This window comes from Sinocyclocheilus rhinocerous, unplaced genomic scaffold (assembly GCF_001515625.1).
Source record: "Sinocyclocheilus rhinocerous isolate Xijiao unplaced genomic scaffold, SAMN03320098_v1.1 scaffold21642, whole genome shotgun sequence".
Lineage (NCBI taxonomy): Eukaryota > Metazoa > Chordata > Actinopteri > Cypriniformes > Cyprinidae > Sinocyclocheilus > Sinocyclocheilus rhinocerous.
In genome coordinates, this window is record NW_015663667.1 from 2908 (window position 1) to 4214 (window position 1307).

A 1307-nucleotide genomic window follows, 5' to 3' on the forward strand; every position below is an offset into this window, starting at 1 on the left:
AAATCTCAGAGACAGAGACGGCAGAGAAACGCACTGAAAAACAAGGTGCAGTCTTATCAGTCATATTCAAAACTATGGGTTTCTTTCATAATTTTCACTGTATAAATCACAGTTAGTGTAAGATTATCAATGGCAATGAATAAAAACACCTCCATGCAATGGCATTGTTCATAATGTTGGACAGATCAGGGTTGGGAGCATTATTAATATTAGAACAGAGATGAAATGTGAGAGGTGATGTACTCTATCACCATTTACAAATTAGGCATTGAAAAAAGTACATATGCCTGGATGACTTGATTTGAATGCATAAATCCATGAGAGACATGACAAATTTAGTGAATGAAATCGAAAACCTCAAAACTGTATTACCAAAGTCCCTTTAAGGCAAGTCATTTTACTCGGCGGCCATCTTTGAAACGCCTCTCAAGCAGCTATTCAGTCATGCAAGTGCAGCTCCTATCTCTTTGAACCGCAACCGCAACCGGAGCTTCTTAATGCAGCTGCAGTGATGAGATACCAATTAACAACTGGATCTTTTATTCAGAAGCAGGACTGTTCCACTATATTGTGCCTTGCACTTTCTCCCATTCAAGTACTATATGTGCACCATCTTTGTATTATTAAAGTCTGTGGTGTTACTTTCAAAAGTCATTTAATTACAATATGTTTAATTAATTCTGAAGAGATCATGCTGATGTAAAAGCTTTGTCACGTTTCTTTAAAAAAATGAAATCTGTTTTTGCCGTTTCCCTGTTTTATTAACTTAATCATCTTTTAAAACAGCAGATTCGATTCTAAAAAAATTTTTGGAAACTCACAAATCCAACATGAAGATAAAAGCAGAACATATTTTTGAGGGCAAAGAAGAAGCACATCTCAAGGACGTTTACACAGAGCTCTTCATCACAGAGGGAGATATGAAAGATGTTCATCAGGAACATGAGATTCTGAAGATTGATGATGCTTTCAACAAGAACAAGCAAACACAGGACAAACCAATCAAATGCAATGATATATTTATATTATTAAGGGAAAACAATGAGACGAAGATTGTGCTGACCAAGGGAGTTGCTGGCATTGGAAAAACTGTCTCTGTGCACAAGTTCATCCTGGACTGGGCAGCAGGAGATGCCAATCAGAATATACACTGTGTGTTCCTGCTTCCATTCAGAGAGATCAACTTACTGACCAACAAAGATTTCAGTCTCCACGAGCTTCTGCTAGAATTCTATCCTGAACTGGAGGGCCTGGAGAAAACCAAGTTATATAAGGAATGCAAACTAGTGTTTATATTTGATGGACTT

The 1307-nt window shown here is 37.2% G+C and overlaps 1 protein-coding gene across 1 annotated transcript in view; it reads left to right on the forward strand.

Annotated features, from left to right (window-relative positions):
• Positions 1-1304, forward strand: part of LOC107729001 (NACHT, LRR and PYD domains-containing protein 3-like) — a gene marked incomplete at both ends in the record, with an annotated part of 2026 nt that extends 722 nt beyond the window's left edge. The window contains one exon of the mRNA XM_016539351.1: positions 790-1304. Within this exon, the coding sequence (XP_016394837.1) occupies positions 790-1304 (515 nt within the window). The remainder of the gene's footprint in view (positions 1-789) is intronic.
• Positions 1305-1307: the final 3 nt, after the last annotated feature.